Below are 20,394 nucleotides of genomic sequence, written 5' to 3'. Positions count from 1 at the left end.
ACACTTCTCATTTGGAAGGGGAAAAATGGGACTAATACTGAATACTTAGCATCTAATAAAACATTTTCACTGATTATAAGTTGAATCATGTTGATTAAAACTTTACAGAATAACTTTGCATGTTATTAATTCATAAGATAATCAGCAGATATGCAGTTCTAGTCAAGTTTTATAAGCTTCTAAACGTTTTCATAGGTAAAGTGAAATTAGCTAAAAAATACCAAACAGGAGTAGAGATTTGTGAGAAGTACAAAACATATAAATGCAATAGATATATAATAATCTGTGCAATCCAAAATTCCCAAAATTCAAGTAATAAATAATAGTCATACTTGACCTTATCAAGTTAAAATAATTACTAACCAACCTTGTGTTTTACTAGGCAATTGCTTAGAAATACCAACTGCCATTTAAAAATTGCTTTCACCATAAAAATAGAAGGCGTATCAAACTCTTTAATCCTCAAACATCCAAAAAAATTTGGAAGGCAACTGTCAATCAAAAATATTATTTGCTAAAAAAGGTGATTAAAAAACATACATAACGTATTTTTTTCGCACAATTTTCATTTCTTACGGAAAAGGGCACTTAGTGTATAGCTAAAGCTTTCAGAAATTAAAGATCCTGTTGACTTTCCTGTTAAACAGATGACATGTTGTACAGTTTTTAATATAAAAATATAAATATCTTTGACAGAGAAGGTGAAATAGTGGTTGGTATAAAATCCCATCACCATTTTACTTGAAAAAAACTTTTTTCCCAGAGACCATGAAAACAATACTGATTCCATGCAGTTCTGTCACCAGAAGCTTCCCAAATTATCATTAAGGTATTCACTGAAATTTCAAAAGTGGGCCCGCAGTCTTTTGTTTTCTTCTCGTAGTCTTTCAATTTCAGCCACTAAACCTTCATTCACTGAGTATCTTTCCAGCAAAGAGTGCATTTCATTCTAGAAAAGAAAAAAAAAAAGCTTTTTAAATCACTGGTATTTCACATTTATTTGGGAAGCTGTTTTGCATAATTTCAGCTATCATTTCTGTCATGTCCAATTAACCAGCTGAATGGTATTTCTTGTATTTAACCATCCTCACTACTTTGTTAATATAAACGAAAAATCACTGGTGAAAGTTATATATTTGGAAGGCTTAGATTTGCACATGTGGGAAGCTTTTAGCTTACTTATTTAAATAAACAAATAAATAAAAGCTGTGTAAAAGTAGCCTTAACTATAGGTTAAAAAGAAGGGTGACTATTTTACTTACTGAATTTCTAAAACTCTGTTTATTTATTCTAGCAACTAGATATAATAAAGTAAAAATATATCACTCTTTATTTTTAGATCCACAATTCAACACTCATTTAAAATAAAATATGTCATACCTACCAATTGCATGTGAAACTGTTTAATCATCTCCACTTGCAAATTCACAATGTCTCTATGGCATGCTTCTCTAGGGAAGAATATAAAATACTTGTTAGAATTATAATGGTTTTGCCAATTCTAGACCATTCAAGAAACTGCTAAACTTCCCATTGTTTCAAATTATTGGATGTTAGTAATAATAATAGTAATAATAACAACAATAATAATAAAAATACCAATGCACTTAGAATTTATTTACTATGTTGTAGGCACTGTTTCTTGTACTTTGAATGGTAGAACTCATTTAATTTTTACCATCAGGTGCAATTACCACCACCATTTTACCAATGAAGGAACTGAGCCACAGAGCAGTTAAAACTTATCCAATCAGACAACCAGTAAATGGTAGAGCTAGTGTATGAACCCTGGCTGTACACATACCTCCAGAACTCTCATACTACACATCCCTTAATATAGAAATTATCATTAAGACAAGACACAGGTTCATATTACAGTGAAATACACATAATTTACTAGGTTACAATGTTTTGAATATTATCAATGTTTTAGCTATTAAAAAAATACTTCTAGGAGAATGGAAAGGGTTATTTGGGTGCTTATAATAAAGGTTAATAAATGCAATTCATTCATGCCTACAAAATACATGAAAATCAGGAAATAAAAAGGATCATTCAGTCACCTACCACACAACTTACGAGCTAGAACACTACCAAAATCATAGAAGCTTCCTATGTGTTCCTCTCTGATTCCATCACTTAACTTAGGAGAAGCCCAAGAAAGAAGTCACTACTCTGTTGAATTTTGTTTAAGCAAAGAAATGTTTTTTAAAAAAAACCTGTCTAACATTGAAGTTGTAGTCAATCTATTTCTGCTATGCTTGGTTTTGAGCATTATAAAAATACCACATTCTATGTAGTACTCAGTAGTGTACACTTAAAAAAATAACCCAATATCCTGTTTTCAACATTCATATTCTATATATCCGTAAGTCACTGATTTGTATGTATACAAATGATTGTATACAATCACATATGTATTTCCCAACCCACATGCACCCATAACTATAGAAGATAGCAAGAGTAGATATGCTGAGTTAAAGGTATGATCCAGATGTATACTTGTTTAGTTTTACAAAATAATACAAAAATTTATGTGCTGAAGTGGTAGTATCAGTGGACATGCTTGTCATCAGTGTAACAATACCTGCTGTTCGTTCTGTAACCACACCAAGACTTGGGTCTTGCCAGACTTATCACACCTTCCCATCTAATGAGTATGATATAGTATCCTGTTGCATTTTCAGTTCTCTGATTAACCACAGGATTGAACATCTTTCCTTATGTTTGTAGACAACTCCTCTTCTGTGAAATGCTTGTCCATGCTTTTTAACCTTGTTTTTCTATTGAATGTCTTTTTTTTAAAGACTTTGAGAGAGAGAGAGAGAGAGAGCACAAGAAGGGGGAGGCGTAGAGGGACAAGCAGACTCCCCACTGAGCAGGGAGCCTGATGCAGGACCCGATCCCAGGATCCTGGAATCATGACCTGAGCTGAAGCAGACACTTAAGTGACTGAGCCCCCCAGGCACCCCTTGACTGTCTTTTTTTCTTATTTATTTCTAAGAGTTCTTTACATCATCTGATTCTTTGTTGGATCCTTTGTTGGAGTACTACAGATAGATTTTTGTCCTTTCACTTTGTTAATGGTGTCTTATGATGGGCAGTCCTTGTCAACATTCTCTAATTACTGATCTAATATTACAATCAAATTTGCCAATCTATTTTTATAGGTAGTGTATTCTCTTATGTTTTTGATAACTTCCCTACCCTGAAGTCATAATTCTCCTATAATGCCTAAAATTTTACCCTTTAAACTTTTATGCTGGGTAGAATTGATTTTTTTTAATAGCAGGGAATAGGGATCTATACTTTTCCTCTGTCATATATCACATTTCTATATATGCCCAGGCTTTTCCTCTGGTCTATTGGATTCCTTTGGGCAATCTGTCCATCCTGTGCTAATGCTACACTATTTTGTAGCATTCATATTATAGCTTAATAATTAAGCTTACCCATCTGACAAATAAGTCAGCTTCAACTTTGTTCTTCTCTAGAGTGTCGTGGTTATTCCTGGGTCTTTTCTTCTTCCACATAAATTTTGAAGTTATCCTATCACCATCTTCCAAAAAACACAGCTGGAATTTGATTGAAATTGCACTCAATCTATAGACCAATTTAAAAGAACTGACATCTTCATATCTTCCCATTTAAGTGTTAATGCTTTCCAATAAATTTTTAAGTGTTTTTCCACAAAGATCTTTACCATCTTTGGTCAGATTTATTCCTAAGTACATTTTCTGTTACAACTATAAGAGGTGGTTTTTTTTTGTTTTCTTTTGTTTTTTAATTCTCTTCTGCTTTCAATTATGACAAAATCTGTACTTAAAACAAACAAACTGGGGGTGCTTGGGTGGCTCAGTCAGTTAAGGAGCTGCCTTCAGCTCAGGTCACGATCTCAGGGTCCTGGAATGGAGCCACAAGTCAGGCTCCCCACTGATTGGGAGTCTGCTTCTCCCTCTCCTTCTGCCTCTCCCTACCACTCATGTTCTCTCTCTAATAAATAAATCTTAAAAAACAGAAATAAAACAAAACAAACTGAAAGCATCAGAGAACCACTAAGGTGGTCAGGATTTGAGGGGCTATGGTCTTGCAAAGAAGAGAAATCTACTAGGTAAGCCCCACATTTACCTCTGCTTTTTCCTCTGGGGGATGTGCTGATTAGACAGTGTGGGGAACAGAGGCTGGGCTGAAAGTGGCCTGGAGCTTGAGAGAGTCTCACCAGATTGGGGGAGTGCTAGGGTTTGGAACAGCTAAAGCATCCAAGGCTTCAAAGTGCCAAGAAGGTACCTGCAGAAAAGTAAACCTAAAACTGTACAATTTCCCCCTTGCATTATCTGTTGACTCCTAAGCAATGCCTGTACTGGGTTAGATGGCAGAAAATTAAACATGAAGTTGTAGCTAGATGCCAGAAAGATTCTGGCAGCCTTGTGATGCTGGGGAAATGGAGGTTAAAGTTCAGGACCCACCAAGGAAAAAAGGCCTGGTGAATACTCCAGACATTCAGCTGATATCCTAGAAGGGCAGAAACTAAATAAACCCTAGGAATCTTTATTCTAGCTAGAAATAAACTAGCTGTAAGAAAACCTGAAAGCCAGCAAGTACAGGAACAAAGTGATCTGCTTGCCAGAAGAAACTTAAATCTTCTTGAAAGACAATAAAAACGGACCCACAAACTTCTGGTTAGTATATAATCTCTCCAACTCTAACAGTGAGGACAAGCCAGATACCCTACAAAATCATACATTTTTATATTTAACTTGAGAGTGCAAAGAAACCTAAACGAATGAAAATTCAGAAAATGATGAGTCCCTCCTAGGAGAAGAGACCCATGATTGTTTTCATCCTCAACAGAGTGGAGGGGGGATGGGAGGGTAGAAAGCGGGCGGGGGTGGGGGATGACACAGCTGCTGTTGATAGTTAAGGAGAACTAACTGAAATTTTTATAGATTTTTGAAGGCCAAGTTGGACTGGACTCAAGGAGCCCTAGCCACAAAGAAAGTCTCCATTCACTCACCAACTATTTGCCACAGGCCTTCACTGAGTGCTTATGGAAATCACTAGGGGCAGGGAAAGAGGACTGAGAGACGCCCTAAGGCAGAGAGGCACAGGGCATGTGAAGATAGAGCACGTGACAACTAAGAGTACCCCGTCTGAAGCACTCCAGACTCTCGTGGAGAAGGCAGCCTCCATAGCTGATGGAGCCCCTCAAAACCCCTCTGTCCCTCCACTGTAAGGTACAGCTTTTCATGATTTACTGAAGGCTGACGTCAGAGCAGGCAAATTTATAGAAATCCTCTGAGCCATTCTGGGTCCTCACTGAGTCCCAAGCAGAGGCTGCCAGTGGTTACTGGAGGGGCAGAAGAGTTGAGAGGCTCCTACTCACGGCCCCTCCCCAGGTGCAGGCATGCAAGGTGTGCTGAAAGCTGAAGGCAGAGCAGTGCTATCTTTCTCAATCTGCCCAGCATAAGAGCTTTCTCCTTTTCCACCACTGCTTTACTCACATTATATTGAAGTCAGCTGTCCCCAGATAATTCTGTTTTGCCACATATATACATTCCTGAAAAACCTCATATTCTTGAAAATAACATGACTGGATTTTTTAAAAAACGTAGAGAGAGAGAGAGAGAGGAGAGAGAGAGAGAGAGTGTGTGTGTGTGTGTGTGTGTGTGTGTGTGTGTGAGATGGAATATTATTCAGTCATAAAAAAGGAAATCTCGCACTATGCAACCACATGGATGAACCTGGAAGACGTTATGCTAAGTGAAATAAGCCAGTTACGGAAGGACAAATACTGCATGATTCCACTTTTTTGAGATATCTAAAACAGTCAAACTCATGGAAGCAAAGAACAGAATCATAGGTATCGGGTTGGGGAGTACAGGAAATAGGGAGTTGCCAAGTGACAAATACAAAATTTCAGTTAAACAAAATGAATAACTAGCAGAGATTTGCTGTACAACAACACTGTGCCTATGGTTAGCAATACTGTATTGTACAGTTAATATTTATTAAGAGGCTAGATCTCATTGTAAGTGTTCTCACCACAATAAAACTAAAACAATAAAAAAAAGAACAGAAAAAAAAAAGAAACAAGATAACAGGACTTAAAGAAAAAGGATTAGGGCAGACTACTCAAAATGTATGCAATTTTGTAACCATAGCATTAACAAAAACAATTAAACCCTAGTAAAAAAATACTAGCATAGTTAAATAGTGAATAATCAATGATTTTTACCTCTAAAACATGATGGTCACTTGATAAAAGGGGTAAGAAAAGAGAAAAAAGGATTGGGGGTGTGAAGGATGGAGGCAAGGATAAAATACCCAAAGATGGGGAATAATCACAAAATAAGTCCTTCCAAACACAGAGCACAAAGCCAAACCAGGTGAAGAGGAAGGAAAGAGAAAGAAATGGGTACTGATAGGTGGTTTGCTGCCTTCAGCTATGTCCATATATTTTGTCTTGCCAGCTGTTACAGGAACTAACAAAATTCCCTCATCATGTTGTCATCACTGTCCTATTTATCAATCACAAAGAACTAATCCACATTAAAGAAACATACATCATAACAGGACACATCGTACCTACCCCAATTAAACTAGAAGGCCTTTGTGGACAGATCATTCATATTTGTATCCTTAGTAACCAGCACATATACTGGGCATGTTGTAAATGTAAAAAGTGACCAAAAATGATAATTTTTTTAAAAACATATTTGCTAACATTTACAAATATTTTTTCAAACCACTTTTTTTTTTTTTTTTTTAAAGTATGCTCCACTTCCAGGATGCAGCCCAATGTGGGGCTTGAACTCATGACTCTGAGATCAAGAACTGAGCTGAGATCAAGAGTCGGGTGCTCAACCAACTACACCACTCAGGTGCCCCCAAAACAGTTTTGTTTTTTTTTTTTTAAGATTTCATTTACTTATTTGAGAAAGAGAGAAAGTACGTAAATAAGCAGGGGGAGTGGCAGGTAGAGGGAGACAGGGCTTGATCCCAGGACCCTGGAATCATGACCTACCAGAAGACAGATGCCCAACTGACTGCACCACCCAGGCGCCCCTCAGAGCACTTTTAACATTAAAAAGAAACATGCACTGGGGCACCTGGTGGCACAGTTGGTCACTGTCTGACTCTTGATCTCGGTTCAAGTCTTCATCTCAGGGTCATAAAATTGAGCCCCATGTTGGGCTCCGCACTTAGCGGGGACTCTGCTTGAGATTCTCTTTCCCTCTATCCCTCCCATTCATGCTCTCTCTCTCTAAATAAATCTTTAGAAATATATAAGACCTGGACCAACAAAAACTTGTACATCTTCTCCAGCATTCTTGCTCATGATATTCTAAATCATAGCTAGAATATTGAGTAACTACAGGTTGGAAAGGGAAAAAAACATCCAAAAAAGATTCTAATAATTGAAAATAGCTTCCAATATATATTGAGATGATAGGTAAAATGAAGTAACAATGTCGAACACATTTTTACAGTGTTCTAAATTCAAAGGATGAGGAGACAAGGATAGACCCGGGGGGGAAAAAAAAAACAACTTTTAATTCACTATTACATTCTGATGCATTGTTTGAAAATATTCAGAATTCCTTTAAAAAATTATTTCTCTATTACATTATTACGCATAGCATACTTAACAGGTGATCTACAAATACTTCTTATAAGAATACCATTGGACCTTTACCAGAATCTGTCCAAATTTTAATGATTAAAAAAAAAAAAACCATGATGGTAGCCTGCCTGCTAGACTGCCCTGACAAGTTATTTAATAACTGCCCTAGGTAAATGTATGTTTTCCTGGCTGGTATTCAATAAATTCAATACAGCAAGATCAACAAAACTCATCATGTTTTCTGTTGTTTTTATGGACCTCAAAACCTAGGCAAAAGCGGTAATCTCCAATATTACTTACGGTTCCAGCTTCACACCCAATAAAAATGCCAGTTAATGTCTAGATAGAAAGAGCAATTTCTCAATTACTACCTAAAGTCATCCAATGTCTCCTGTATCATGTTCTGAATAAAACGGATTTGAATAGATGTCAGTGGTGCATTTGGCCGATTATTTCCGATGGTATCAGCTATTTTTTCTGATAGTGAACTGGCAACTCCAGCCGTGACAGAGGATGCTATCTTTGGATCTAAAATAAAAAACGGAGAAAATATTAATAGTCAGCTTAGACTAAGAGACATCAAACATTTGTAAATAAGATTTGGCATGAGGAGACTTGAAAAACTGGTAAAGAATAGGATTCCTGTGACACTTAGGAAAAACTCACTGTCTGGAATACAAATCTTAAAAACTTTCTATGACATTATTTCTAATAATCATTTATCTATATACATAAACTGCCAACTGCCTAATATAATAACATATGACAGAGGGATTAATCTTGAAGAATCTTGGAACTATTTCCTCTTATAAAAGATGAATATGACATGCTATCCCACAAACTAGATAAGCCAAGACTATAACAAATAAACAGAAAGAATATAGGAGTACAGTACCGTTATAAGCAAAGCCCCAGAGTTTACACTAATACAATATATCCACAGAAACCTTAAAGATATAAATATCTATATAAAGGAGTTGGTTCTATACAAAGAGTTGTTTTCTATAGATAACTTGTAAAATTGAACCCAATATCCCATTAAATGTCATCTCAAGTTTTTAGGATCTGTGGCATGAACTCTACATAGGACTTTTGTATGGAAGAGGAAAAAAAACAATTTCAGGTAGTTAATGACGCATTTTCAAAGGGTCCTACATTATATTCCTATTTGTGCATATCAGATCAAGACCCTTACACATTGGATTGAAAATAAAATTCACACCAAAAGAATATCAAATCATTGTCACTGAGTTTAACTATTCACATTCATCTCATTATCCTCTAGTAAGAGAGTCATAGTAGACAAGCATTGTAAAGTTTCAACTCTTAATTTTCTTAGCCTATGGTTACTCTATATATTTATCTTTTTCAACTTAAATAGTGGGAGTTTTCGACTTAACACTTTCAAACACCAGGAAGTTTTATGTACTTACTTGGAGTTGAGGATCCAATGAGGGGGGGTTCGTATATGAACTGAGCTTCAATTTCTTTCTCTGGCTTTTCAAACTTCTCAGGACTTCTTGTTTGGTTAGATGACGGAGAGGTATTCAGATTTCCAGTTTCAGCACCAGAAATCAACTTTGCAAACTTTACATTTAAAATAAACAATACATCAATTCTGGTTTTATATATATAATTTGTACCTACTTTTCTTTTTTCCAGTAGTTAGGATCAGAAAATTGAAGAATAAGAAGGGATATAGAAAGAAAAAAAACTGCTAGAACTAGTGGCAAAATAAATCAATTTTACTAATCAAAAAGTAATTTCAATGATAACATAATGAGGAAAAGCTCATTTACTAATAAGCATCTGCTATTGAGTGTCGCTGAAAATGGTAATCACAGGCCAAAAAAAATAAATAAAAAATCCCCAAACTCTCAGGTGGTAACTAGCCAAAAATATTTGAAAAATATGTCAGAAGACATTTTTGTACTTCCTAAATATCTTTTCAATATCATTCTAAAGAATCAATATGAAAATGTGACACACTTGACCTTGTTGGTAATATCTGATCACTTTAAGCCTTTACATAGCAAATTAACTTCTATTTTGGATACCGTATTAATAGCAGAAGGTAATGAGGATGCGTTACATTCTTAGCACCATCAATTAGCTCTAAGACTTAGAGTAAATGACTTGACCACCAACTTGGTGATTTCTGCTGCAATGAAAATAAATTCTAAAAAACTCAGGTATAAACTAGTCAAGTATCTTTATCCTAGAAAAAACAGCGTAAGTTTACATCTGCTGTTACCTCCAACATTTCCAAAGACAGATTTCAAAAATATCCTTTAGCTTTTAACATGTGACATCAAGATTTAAGAATATTTTCTACCTGGTAAGTGCACAGCACTGTTGATAATTAGGACATATCCCTGGCAGCCGCCTGCTTTCTACCTCGTGATGAGCTTCATTATGTGCCTGCTACTGACAAACGCACACTGAGCTCAGTAACATTTTTAGGCAGATACCTGTTTGAGGGAGTCCTTAGGTTCCTGTTTTCCCGGATATATTTTCTTAGATTCAGCTGTCAGATCATGATTTTCATTTTCTTCTTTCCCTGGAGATCCCTTAAAGACATTAAGAGGACTAGAATGTAATACTGAAGTGCTTGAAGCTACTGGATTTTTTCTTGGAGGAAGGACTGAATTCAATTGTGGTAGAAACTCAAGGCCTGAAAAAGAGGAGAAAAACACTATTTGCATATGATTTTCCTTAATCTTGGATATTTAAGAAAAGCACTTAACATGACAGACAGGTTAATATGGTAGAAAGACATGCGATTCGGATTCAGAAGGCAGGTTCTTTTGTCAGCTCTACCCCTTACTTGATGTATACAAAATCTTGGGCAAAAATTGCAAAACTCTGTTTCCCGATCAGTAAATGTGAATAATGATATCCATCTCCCTGAGAGGTGAAACTAAAAAGTGATATTATATGTAAATCTACTTTGAAAATTGCAAAGCCCAATGAATGTTTTAGTCAATATTAATAGTTTTTGATAACTGAAAATGATAAGTTTGGTATGTATCTGTAATATATCTTGGTATTCAGCCTCTAAGATGGCTCTGAATGATCCCTGCCTTCTGTCATGGATCCATGCCCTTGGGTAATTCTCTCCCTTTGAATGCGGGCAGGACCTAGTCACTTGCTTCCAACAAAGAGAATACAGCAAAAGTGGTGGGATGTCACTTCCAAGATTAGGTTACAAACATGCAGTGGCTTCCATTCTGATGCCATCTCTGACTATCTTGCTCGCCAACTTTGAGGGAAGCCAGCTGCCATGTTGTTAGTTGCCCTACAGAGAGGCCCACAGGACAAGGGAACGGTATCTTCTACCAAGAGCCACATGAATGGCTTGAGGTAGATTCCCGTCCAGTCAAGCCTTAATATGACTGCAGCCTTGTTACATCCTGATTAAAGCATCAAAAGAGACCTGAAGCCAAGGACACCCAGTTAAACCATGCTCAGATTCTTAACCCACAGTTATGAGATGATAAATATTCTTCTAAGTTTTGAAAGGTTGGGGTACTTTGGGGGTGCCTGGGAGGTACATTCCATTAAGCATCTAACCCTTTGTTTTGGCTCAGGTCATGATTTCAGAGTCATAAGATCAAGCCCTGTGTCCAGCTCTGTGCTCAGTGTGGAGTCTGCTTGAGATTCTCTTTCCCTCTTTCTCTCTCAAATTAACAAATAAATCTTTTAAAAAGATGTTGGGGTAATTTGTTACATATCAACAGATAACACAATATCCCTTTTCATTTTAATAAAAATACTTCTCAACAGGTCTTACCATCTTTGCCTATGGATTCATCACCTCCCTTGTTAACCACAGCATCTATAATAAAAATTAGAAAATCACATTCTTAAAATTCTGAAAAATAAGCCATAGCAACTTAAGCTTCCTATTCATTCCCCAAAGAGTTCGATTTTAAGAAGGAAAATCTGAGTGAAGTAACAGCTGAGACTCTATAAACTTCCCTTTTTATTCTTTTCACTTCATGCATAGCAACAAATATGAAGAGTAATTCTATGGTATAGGGCCATTTAATGAGACAGCAAGGTATACTAGAAAAGCATTGCAGTAGGCTCCAGAAATCTAGAATCCAATTCTGCCTATACCACTTAATAGCTCTATGACATTAGACAACAAGTTTTTAATACAATTAAGCTTCAGCTTCTGCATCTATATAATGGGAAAAATGTCCTGACCATCTCACAAGATTGTTTTGAGGATCAATTGAAACAATGTCAAAATAGTTTGTGAGCATCACAATGATATTAAAAAAATAAGATTTTATTAGTATTCATTTTAATGGCAGAATATGTATAAGAACACTCCAATATTATAATACTTTTCATTTGCAATTAACAACCAAAAATGGCCTAACTCCATTTTAGCAAATTAATAGAAAAATGGGCACAAGTCATAAAAAAAGTCAAATGGCCAATAAATTACCATACATGACTATCATAGTAGTAGGAGTATCACCCATCCATCTATCTACATGTGTGTATATATACCTAGTAACTACACAACACGCATACACTTTAAGAAGTTATTAGTTTTCTAGCAGAAGTATTATTTAAAAGATGAAACTGAAGCACAGATTCAGCCTTTTACCTAAGGAGAGTCACATTCTTGAAATCAAAACATAAAGCTCTTGATAATGAAAACCAGTACTGTATTTAGTACACATGTTCTTTCATTAATACTATGAAATGCTAATAAATGAAAGGCATATAGCTCAAATTCTAATCATATTTTTAAAAAAGTAAAGAGGAATTTCTATCCTTTATTCATTTCTTTTAAAAACCATTAAAGAGAATTTCATTTATAACTCAAAACCCTTTCAAAAAACCCCTTCCCTACATTCTTCAATTCAAAAGTTACCCCCAGGGGTTCTCATAAGCTAAAGCTTCCAAGATTACAACCTCCAAAACCTTTCTCAACTCCAGCTCAAGCCACTTTTCCCTCTTTTGCCCACATCTTTCTTCTCTTTATTCTTTAACTATGTAGTCTGACCCTTCTTAATCCTGAAATAAAGGAATCCTTCCTCTTTCATTAGGTGGAAGATAGGAAAATCTGACCTGGCAATTAGAGTAGTCATTTTCAGGCCACCGTACGGCAGAATACACTAAATAATTCTGTGCCATCACATATGTATGTTTTCTTTCTGATTATGGAATTAATTGTAGAAAGTTTGGGAAAACAGACAATTTGAAGTAAAAAATGAAATTTTATAAGATCATGATGTAACAATTTAAACATTCTGCTACTGTTGACATTTAAATATGCTCCAGAGTTCCACTATTATTAAAAAAAAAAAACAAAACAGTACATACAAATCTTTGTGAGATTCTCTAAACAAGTTATTAGGTAAATTTATTGAAATTGAATTAACAGGCCAAAGAGTGTGAATGTTTAACCTGCCAAATGATGCTCTAGAAATTTACCCGTATTGTTAATAATACTGCTATTAGCAGTGAGACTACCCAATTAATGAAACAGTATGAATATCAGTATCAAAAAAACACAGCCAACCAATATGCCTAGTTCATATATTATGAACAATGATATATAATGTTTCTATTTGTCAAAATGGTAAAGTTTTTAAGTTTTTATTTTCTTTTTAGTAGCAACATCTCCCAGCAATGGGGTGTGTGTGTGTGTGTGTGTGTGTGTGTGTGTGTTATTTTCACATAGTGTAAAAGATGAGGCAATCTATCACCCAGCCATATTTCTCCATGAAAACAATGAATAAATATACCAATTAGATATTAATAATCTAAAATGTTTTAGGTTAGAAAGATATTTTTTTGCCTATCAAAAATAGCCAAGATTTTGAGAAGATTTATTTAGAAGCAGATATAATGAAAAAACTGCCTATGGAAGCAAAACTTCCTTTAAGAAACTTCTGTGGAAATTAAAATGCTAACTTGAGAGCTATTTGCATAGTTCCCTGTAAAAACAAAAAGCATATACTTCAGAATGGTAACATCTGAAATATCAGGGCAAAGGAAAAGATACCACCCCAGGGACTGAGAAAATTAGCAACTGTCATGAACACAGTCAGACTGAAGCTATTACCCACATCTTTTAGCTAGGATAAAAATGTAATGGCTGCCAGCAAAAGAACATGATCCTCTGATCTGAACAGACTTACCATCTCTGATAGGTGAGAACATGTCACCTAAACTACTTTTTCTGGTATCATCAAAGCTGAAGAAATCCTGATTTTTCCCACTGTCCGTTTCCTTAGATATAATATCAGTGTTTATGCTTCGAGGCAAACCTTATAGGAAAATTAGATATAAAAATAACTGTTACTACATCTGAATGAATGTACCATAGAAGCTAGATTCTAAAAATTAATGTATTATGCATCTATTGGTAATATTATAATTGTGAGCACCAGGAAAAGAAAACAACATAACAGCTCAGTTAACCATGATTTGCATGGAATGAAGGGCTTCTCAAAAGCAAATAACCTACTTATTTAAGTGATAACACCTTATTTTAGCCATTTTGGTGAAATTCTCCCAAAATGATTTATATACTTTGCTGCCCTCTTAAATACTAAACACAACCAACTTCTGTTGTAACGGGCTCCTTTTATGAGCATCTACAAATGATTTAAAAAGTCTGTAAGGCATAGAGCACGATGCCTACCATAGAGCAAGATTCAAGTAATGTTAGTTCCTTTCCACAACTGCAGTAAATCGATCTCCTTTCTCCCTCTTTTGCCTTTTCCTTCACTAACTGTGGAAGCTTAACCCTGCTCTCAGTATTATCGACCTCAGATGACTTTACTAGCCTCAGGATAGTTTACTAAGAGTTTCAAAAGAAACCAGAACATTAAACTCATAAATAGCATAGTAGACAACACTGAAGAAGTATGTAGCAGTTTATTTTCCCTGCCAGTATACAGTGCAAGGAATTTGTAAGAGGAACTCTGTGGGCTCAGTAGCTTCTTGGTCATTTTTGGGTTGAAGAATGAGTTCTACTGATTCAAGAGCGGTGATGAAAGTCTGGTACTTTAACTGGTAGCATGTTACTGTGTTACATTTTTTAAAAAGGCTTATTTTGGGGGGGGGCAGAAAGAGAGGGAGAGTGTCTTAAGCTGACTCCCCACTGAGCTAGAGCTTGAATTCAGGAATGCACAACCCTGAGATCACAACCTGAGCTGTCAGATGCTCAACTGACTGTACCACCTAGGTGTCCCCTGTACTACATTTAAAATAGCTCTTTATTTGCCTTCTTGGTCCCACATAAAAACTGAAAAGCTGGGATAAAAACAAAGAACAGCCAGCATATCCAAAAATGTCCAAAACTGACAAATAAAATAAACTTTTCTAGTAACACCTGATAAAACGTTAAAATATTACTGAACATTTGTATATCATTGTCACTGAAGTGTTTACATCAAGAGTTAAGCTGTTATTAAGGAGAAATTTTCTCTCCTTCTAGGTCTTTAAACATGTATGAATAAGTAACTTTAGCCTCTGGAACTTTGGGAAAGAAGTTTGGTATCATTTGAAAGTAGCACTAAAGACATTTTTTACTTCTTAAACGAGTGTTTTCCTACCAAAAATGAGCATTAGCAATAAGTCTGCAGAAGTTCTCTATTTTAAGTTTTTATTTAAATTCCAGTTGGTTAACATACCATGTAATAATTTCAGGGGTACAATACAGTGATTCAACATTTCCATGCAACACCAGGTGCTCATCACAACAAGTGCACTCCTTTATCCCTATCACCTGTTTCGCCCCCACCCCCCACTACTTCCCCTCTGGTAACCATCAGTTTGTTCTCTATAGTTAAGAAAAAGCAAAGAACGTATCACAATTCCGGACTTCAAGTACAAAGCTGTACTCATCAAGACAGTATGGTGATGACACAAAAACAGACACAGAGAGATCAGTGGAACAGAAAACCCGGAACAGAACCCACAACCATATGATCAGCTGATCTTTGACAAAGAAGGAAAGAATATCCAGTGGGAAAAAGTTTCTTCAACAAAAGTAGACAAGAACATGCAAAAGAATGAAACTAGACCACTTTCTTACACCATACACAAAATGGATTAAAGACCTAAATGTGAGACATGAAACCATTAAAATCTTGAGACCATTAAAGTGTTAAAGGAGGACGTAAGCAGCAGCCTCTCTGATATCAGTCGCAGCAACTTCTTTCTAGGTAGGTCTCCTGAGGCAATGGAAACAAAAGCAAAAATAAACTACTGGGACTGCATCAAAATAAAAAGCTCCTGCACATCAAAGGAAACAACAGAACTAAAAGACAACCTACAGAATGGGAGAAGATATTTACAAGTGACCTATCTGATAAAGGGTTAGTATTCAGAATACATAAAGAAATTATAAAACTCAACACCCAAAAAGTAAATAATCTAATTTAAAAATGGGCAGAAGACATGAAGAGACATTTCTCCAAACAAGAGATCCAGATGGCCCACAGACACACATAAAGATGATCAACATCACTCATCATCAGGGAAATACAAAACCATAATGAGATATTACCTCACACCTGTCAGAATGGCTAAAATCAACAACACAAGAAACAACTGGTGTTGGCGAGCATGTGGAGAAAGGCGAACACTTGTGCCCTGTTGGTGGGGATGCAGTGACTGACACCTTTAATAGAAGTAACGAGAACTTTTTTCAAATTTCAGATTCCTTTTACAGGAAGTTTAAAATAACAGTAAGAGTAATGATGATAACCGTGATGACAAAATTAGCAAAACCGTAATTTCCTGATTGCCTATCATGTGCCAGGCACTTTGATACATTTTCTCTGGTTTTCACAATAACCCTAAAAGTTAAATATTATCTATGGAAGAGAAAGTAAGAATCAGAGTGGTTAAGAAAACTCTCCAGAGTTATGCTGGTAGGAAGTCACAGACCCAAGATGTACACTTAACATACTCTCAATGTTTCAGGGGTTAAATGTATGTGTGTGTGTGTGTGTGTGTGTGTGTGAGAGAGAGAGACAGAGAGAGAGAGAAAGCAAATGATTAAGCAAATATGGCAATTTATAAAACAGTGAATCAGCTAAATGGAATACTAGAGCTCAGGAATTCTTTGTACTATATTTGAAATTTTTCTATAAGTTTGCAATTATTTCAAAATAAAATTAATAAACAAAATTTCTAACTCTGTGGGTACAGAGCAAACATTCATTTTGTCAGAAACTTTGTTAATCAGCCAACAGTTATCATTAATCAGTGACCCTGCAGACCCAACTCTTGCATTTCCTAATTAATGCTGTCATTGTTACACGAGTTTCCTTATTAAAAACTAAATGAATAACAGGAGACTTCAGAAAGCTCAGAGTAAATGAGAGAAAATTTTGTTTAATTTTGGAAATTATGAGTAGAAGCAACAATAATAAAATAATCTTTAAAAATAATGACAATTTTTATAATACAGTTAATTCAGTATCTTGGTGAACATTACTCAAGTTATATTTCAAAATGAATTTCTTCTTCTAAGTATATAGGAGTAATATTTGTTTCTGGGAGTTCTTAAATTAGGAATTAATTATTTTTCTATATAATATGTAAATGACTTTTATGTAAGGATGATGTAGATACTAACAAATTTATAATGAAGATATACACTTATTACATATTTTTTAAAACCATTCCATACTATCAAGGCTAACAAATTAAAGTTTTGCTTCTACCTGAAAATCGTAAACTCACGCTGAGAAGATACAACAGGTATTTTTGTCCATGTTAAGTACTTGTCCTAAAACCTTAAAAAGACACGGATATGTGCATTTCTAATGAGACTAGTTTGGAAACACAGTGGTATATCATACAGACTTCTTAAAATTTTTTAAATTTTTTTTAAAGATTATTTATTTGAGAGAGAGACTGCGTTCAAGTGGGGGTAGGGGCAGAGGGAGAGAGAGAGAGAATTGCAGTCGACTCCTTACTGAGAGCACAGCCCAACGAATGGGACTTGATCTCACAACCCCAAGATCACTGCCTGATTCAAAACCCAGAGTCTGATACTCAACCAACTGAGCCACTGAGGTGCCACTACCATACAGACTTAAAAATATGTTGCAAGTTGACAGTGTAGCATAACTTCTTAAAATTAAAAGAAAAAATGTTTTCAGTAGTTTAGAGAAAAAGAGTATTCTCTACAGTAAGTACAGGAAAGTTTATCATCACATTACACCTTCACAGAGTCTAAATGAATTATGATTATCAGAGTAGAAGAAATTATTTAAAAATTGTAACACTTTGGGGCACCTGGGTGGCTCAGTGGGTTAGGGCCTCTGCCTTCGGCTCAGGTCATGGTCCCAGTGTCCTGGGATCGAGCCCCACATCGGGCTCTCTGCTCGGCAGGGAACCTGCCTCCTCCTCTCTCTCTCTGCCTACCTCTCTGCCTACTTGTGTTCTCTATCTGTCAAATAAATAAATAAAATCTTTAAAAAAAAATTGTAACACTTTGGTTTATTTTTCTTTAATAAACTACCAATATACTGCTTAATATGTACCAGGCACTATTCTGCACTTAAATACACTCATTTCATCAACTTACTTTACATTCTGAAATATGAAATAAAAGAAGCCATTAATAGTTTTTGTGACTCAGAGATCAAATCAAAATGACAGCACCACAGAATCATATTCTCTACTGACTGAATCTGAAGACACATCAGAAAAGTCATCCAATCTGGAGTGGCATTCAGGATAATTTCTAAATTGGCATTATTCTGTTTTTAAGATAATATTTCTTACAACAAAAATTCAGCTAAATAGAATAAGTACCTTTCATTAATTTTTTAAAAATTTATAGCTTAAGTTAAAATGGTCACTTCTTCCATGTGCACTATCTACTAATAATTTTACCTAAATACACAAGTGAATTTGAGTTCTAGGTTCTCAAAGAAAATGCTAATGATCTATTTGGGGTGTTGTGGTGGGAGGAAACTCCACAAACTCTCCACAAGCAGCATTTACCTGCTTTGTCTTGAACAGCAACTGCTCCTTTCCCCCCGGCTATTGTCATGGGCTGTGGTAGATCCGTGCCAATGGGAGTGGTGGCTGCTTCCCTGATGATTCCAGAATTCTGAACTCCTCCACTCGTAGCACTCACATTAATGGCTCGTTTGTTCACAGCTGTGGGCTTATTTGAACAGCCTTTATTTAAACTTGACTGAAATGTAATGGAATATTTAAAAGCTCAGGTTTCTAATGCTCCATACTATACATTAATATTTTATCAATTCCCTGTTAGGTTAAAAATATATATAATTTCCCTTACAAATCCTAAGCCTGCTGGTGGATCTGAGTTTTCTGCTGAATGAAAAAGCCTTTTAAAATATTTTTTAAAGAGAGAAATATGAGAATTAAGTACAAAAAATTAGTTTTAAAAACAAGTATCAAATGGCTTTGTACCAAAGTCATTTAAAATGCTTTCATATAAAAATGATTATAAAGTAAAACTACACTGCATTTAATAGACAAAATATGATTTCCATATTCTGAACTGGACTTATTTAGTAAAATCAAAAACAATAAAAAGAAAGAAAATACCTTACCTTAGAAAGAGCAGTGGAGTACTGAAATGCTATACATCGCACAGATGTCTTGTGAGCACTGATGGTTTTAACGGGTGATTTCAACATCCTTAAATCATATTGATATATCTTCCCCCGGGAAGATCCAATAGCCAAAGTGGCTCCATCAGGCATGAAGTCTACTGCAGTTAGAGGGGTGTCGGCCACTAAAGTTTTCACTAGCCTTTGAAAAGGTTAACAAAGTATACCTAGATATGTGAGCCTATACAGGTACATAAGCGTATGTGACATATAGACAGCTATGTGCCAAAACCAAAGTTACTGAGCATTTGGCAAAGTTACTTGAAATATGCATCCCAAATATTTGTGTAAAGCATAAATTCAGAACTAGACTTAAGACGTTTCTAATAGGACAGCATCTAAAGGAACTGCTGAACACTCCATCCTCTTTCTTCTATTCACTTCCAATTGGTATGTTCCACATTGTCTAGAAGCAGCAACTATTTCTTTGAGTAATTACTACTTCCACAGTGAGTATGACAGACTTCCTGGGTGTTACTCCACAAACAAGGGCTCTAGCCTCAGGGTTAAGGAGGCCCTAACTATCCCTCTTCCATTCATTGACCTGCTCAGGTCTCAAGAGGACTATGACCTTTCGCAGGGGAGCAGCTGCTACTCTGCTCTTCCAGCTGCACATTTCTTGAGAAAAAGCTAACAGATTCCCTGCAGCTTGATCCTCATGAAGCTTATACAGGGACACTGAACTGCTGGTACTGAGATATGGACACTGAACTGCTGAAGCTCGGCTCTTTGCCACAGCTATCCGGTCTGAGAGAGAAATGCTTACTGACTCTTAAGGTTCTTGGTAAAGTTCAAGAAGAAAGAATAAAAAGGAAAACTTTCAAAAGAAGAAAATGAAACAAGTAACAGTAAACGTTAACAAGGACTGACAGAAGGTCCTTCCCTAGTCAAAACATTACCATTTTCTTCCATGCAGTCTTCAGATATTGTCAGGTGTCTTGAATACACCCATAGCACTCTTGTCCCATTTTTTTTTTTTAATAGCTAACCAAGCACACCTATAACTGTAAGAAAGCCAGAAGGCACAATGGACCCAGATACTTAGAAGATTGTGTACCCTTTAGCTCTAGATCAGTGGTTCTCAACTGAGGGCAACTTTGCTACTTTTTCTAATACTGGGAGTGCTAC

General features: G+C 35.8%; 1 protein-coding gene across 4 annotated transcripts in view; it reads right to left on the bottom strand.

Annotated features, from left to right (window-relative positions):
* Positions 1-334: 334 nt before the first annotated feature.
* NEDD1 (NEDD1 gamma-tubulin ring complex targeting factor) overlaps positions 335-20,394 on the bottom strand; it is a 47,000-nt gene continuing 26,940 nt past the window's right edge. For 3 of the 4 annotated variants that reach the window (XM_032874283.1, XM_032874286.1, XM_032874284.1), the window contains 9 exons: positions 19,207-19,408; positions 18,626-18,821; positions 13,792-13,920; positions 11,418-11,462; positions 10,096-10,298; positions 9,058-9,211; positions 7,996-8,152; positions 1,385-1,451; positions 335-949 (listed from right to left, as the gene is read on the bottom strand). In XM_032874283.1, the coding sequence (XP_032730174.1) occupies positions 845-949; positions 1,385-1,451; positions 7,996-8,152; positions 9,058-9,211; positions 10,096-10,298; positions 11,418-11,462; positions 13,792-13,920; positions 18,626-18,821; positions 19,207-19,408 (1,258 nt within the window). In that variant the 3' untranslated portion in view covers positions 335-844. The remainder of the gene's footprint in view (positions 950-1,384; positions 1,452-7,995; positions 8,153-9,057; positions 9,212-10,095; positions 10,299-11,417; positions 11,463-13,791; positions 13,921-18,625; positions 18,822-19,206; positions 19,409-20,394) is intronic. The other variant, XM_032874285.1, reaches the window with a different exon arrangement.

This window comes from Lontra canadensis, unplaced genomic scaffold (genome assembly GCF_010015895.1).
Source record: "Lontra canadensis isolate GAN:19392208 unplaced genomic scaffold, GSC_riverotter_1.0 scaffold52, whole genome shotgun sequence".
In the NCBI taxonomy this organism is placed as follows: Eukaryota; Metazoa; Chordata; class Mammalia; order Carnivora; family Mustelidae; genus Lontra; species Lontra canadensis.
Note: the sequence above shows the minus strand (reverse complement) of the source record. Positions and strands in the feature narration are given on the sequence as shown.